Here is a 2,697-nt window from a genome sequence, read left to right on the forward strand (position 1 = left end):
TGGATCTGTCTCTCCTCCTCTTTTCTCCAGCAATGAAGCTCTCCTCTGTCTGTCCCTCTTTTGTTTAGGCCGATGGTCCTCTCTTTTATTTGTCAATTGCCTCTTCTCCAAGTTCTCTCCACCTTCTCCTCAGGACAGTCCTTCCCCTCACCAATCTGGATTCTCAGAGGTGTTTCTCTAGTGCTCACTGGCCCACCCTGGGCTGGGGGCAGTGGGGGTGTCTGCTTTTTGGAGCCAGGGGAGCTTTTTGCTCTCATAAGGTCATCCTTCCCCCACTACCAAAAAACCTGGATTGTGTGTGTGTGTCCCCCACACACACACACACACAAACAAACCCAACACAAGCTGGACGCAGTGGAGAAGCTCAACCTCCAGCCACACCTTGATGAAAGGTGACCTTACAGAATCACAGAATGGTGGGGGTTGGAAGGGACCTCAGGAGATCATCCAGTCCAACCCCCCTGACAAAGCAGGTTCCCTACCAGGTTGCACAGGAAAGTGTCCAGGTGGGTTTGAACATCTCCAGAGATGGAGACTCCACACCCTCTCTGGGCAGCTTATTCCAGTACCACCTCCTGAGGTCTGGTACACCAGGACAGTGAGAACTGGTTTGGCAGATGTTTGTGTGTCTCTCCTGCTGGAATGGAGAACCTTGATTAACCCTCAAAACCAAACTCCCTGTTCCTGAGTGATGTTTCAAACACTTGTCACTTCTTAACCTGCTCCTGATCCTCTGTGGCAGTGGAAGAGCCATTTAGCAACAGGGGGAGTTGTGACAAAACACTCTTGTTTCGAGGTTTAATGGGCTTGTTCGAGAAACGCCGCTTCAGGAAGTTCCTAGTGTACGTCGCCAACTTCGATGAGAACGACCCCCGAACTTTTGAAGGGGTTGATCCCAAGAAGACCACCATGCGTGACGTGTACAAGAAGTTTGACCTGGGACAAGATGTTATCGACTTCACGGGCCACGCCCTGGCGCTCTACAGGACTGATGAGTAAGTGTGGGTTCAGTTCTCCCCCAAATCACATGGGGTGCTGGGCACAGGCCTTGCAAATCAAAGGTGGGATGTCCTGCAAAGTGGTTTTGTCCATGAGTGCTGCATGAATCTTCAAATATTGGGTCCTCTGCTGATGGAGCATTGAAACTTTGTGGGTTCCTGTGGGTTCATGAAGCATCTCCTTCCCAAAAAACCCCTTTGTGACACTAAGTGCTTCTAAAAGGGAACTTCTAGGGAAATAGTTGCCAGGAGTCTCTGGTGGGTGGGGAAGGAAACTTCACAGGAAGTGTCTGCTTTGCTCTCTCAGTGTGTTCTTCTCTTCAGTCTTGATTTATGACGTTGCAACTCATGTCATTGTCTTCTCCAGCTATCTAGATCAACCCTGCCAAGAAACAATCAACAGGATTAAACTCTACAGCGAGTCTCTGGCCAGATACGGTAAAAGCCCGTACCTGTACCCCCTCTATGGCCTTGGAGAGCTGCCCCAGGGGTTTGCAAGGTGAGAACTTCATTTTGGACTCCAGTGTTTTCTCAACCCTACTGTGATACCTGGTTGAGGGATCAGATGTGTGGAGACAGCGCTCAGGCTTCCAGGATGGGACGCTGCATAAAAATCCCGCGGCTGTTAATGGTTCTCTCGTTGGCTTAATTAAGAAGTGATTCCTTCATGGGAAATTGTTTCTTCCTGGGCTTGTTTACTGCGATTCCTGGTAGTGGTGGTAGGTCTGGATTTGCTCAGAGATGCAGGTTGTCTGTCTCAGAAGCCAGATTTGGTGTAAACTAGGGGGCCTGCAAGAAAGCTGGGGAGGGACTTTCTATAAAAGGGAGTGACAGGACGAGGGGTGATGGCTTGAAAGTGTCAGAGGGGAGATGGAGCTGAGATGTGAGGAAGAAATTCTGTGGTGTGAGGGTGGTGAGACAGTGTCCCAGGTTGTCCAGAGAAGCTGTGGCTGCTCCTCCCTGGAAGTGTTCTTGGCCAGGTTGGATGAGGCTTTGAGCAACCTGGTCTAGTGGAAGGTGTCCCTGCTGCTGGCAGGGGGGTTGGAACTGGATGAGCTTTAAGGTCCCTTCCAACCCAAACCAGTCTGGGATTCAGTAACTGCAGCACTTACCCTGTAGGACTGTCTGGGTTCCACCGAGCAGCTTCATTCCACCTGGCTCTAATAACACTTCTAATTTCCACCAAATACCAGCTGATGCTTTGCAGAAAGAACAACAGACGGCATCTGCAGCGGGTTTGGAAGAGTCTCATGTGTGGTTTGTCTTGAGTGGAACAGAAACCAGGGGTTGGCAGGGCTGTTAAAACCAAACGTGCACCTGAGGAACACGCTGAAGTGGCTTTTCTTTTGCAGGTTAAGCGCGATATATGGAGGCACCTACATGCTGAACAAGCCCATCGAGGAGATCGTGATAGAAAACGGCAAGGTGGTCGGTGTGAAGTCTGAAGGGGAGGTACGGTACTGTCCAGTTCTGTCCTCACTCCCCAACCCCACATCTTGCTTCTCAAAATGGAGCCTGTTGGTCACTGGTCTGAACAAATGCAGAACAAATCTTCCTCAAAAGCCTCAGGACCAAAACTGGCTGGTGCTGTTTTTCCCCTGGGCCAACTCATGTTGATGTTTTCATGGTGAGGAGTAGAGAACAGGAGTCACTGAATCACAGACCAGGCTGGGTGGGAAGGGACCTGAAAGCTCATCCA

The 2,697-nt window shown here is 50.4% G+C and overlaps 1 protein-coding gene across 1 annotated transcript; it reads left to right on the top strand.

Moving 5' to 3' along the window:
• Positions 1–796: 796 nt before the first annotated feature.
• LOC104524531 (rab GDP dissociation inhibitor beta) lies at positions 797–2,450 on the top strand (the record flags this gene model as incomplete). Its single annotated transcript, XM_010167449.1, has 3 exons — positions 797–995; positions 1,366–1,497; positions 2,351–2,450. Coding segments are annotated over 3 exons (431 nt in total), but the record flags the coding sequence as incomplete, so codon positions are not given.
• Between the last annotated feature and the right edge of the window lie 247 nt (positions 2,451–2,697).

This window comes from Antrostomus carolinensis, unplaced genomic scaffold (genome assembly GCF_000700745.2).
Source record: "Antrostomus carolinensis isolate BGI_N321 unplaced genomic scaffold, ASM70074v2 scaffold50414, whole genome shotgun sequence".
In the NCBI taxonomy this organism is placed as follows: Eukaryota; Metazoa; Chordata; class Aves; order Caprimulgiformes; family Caprimulgidae; genus Antrostomus; species Antrostomus carolinensis.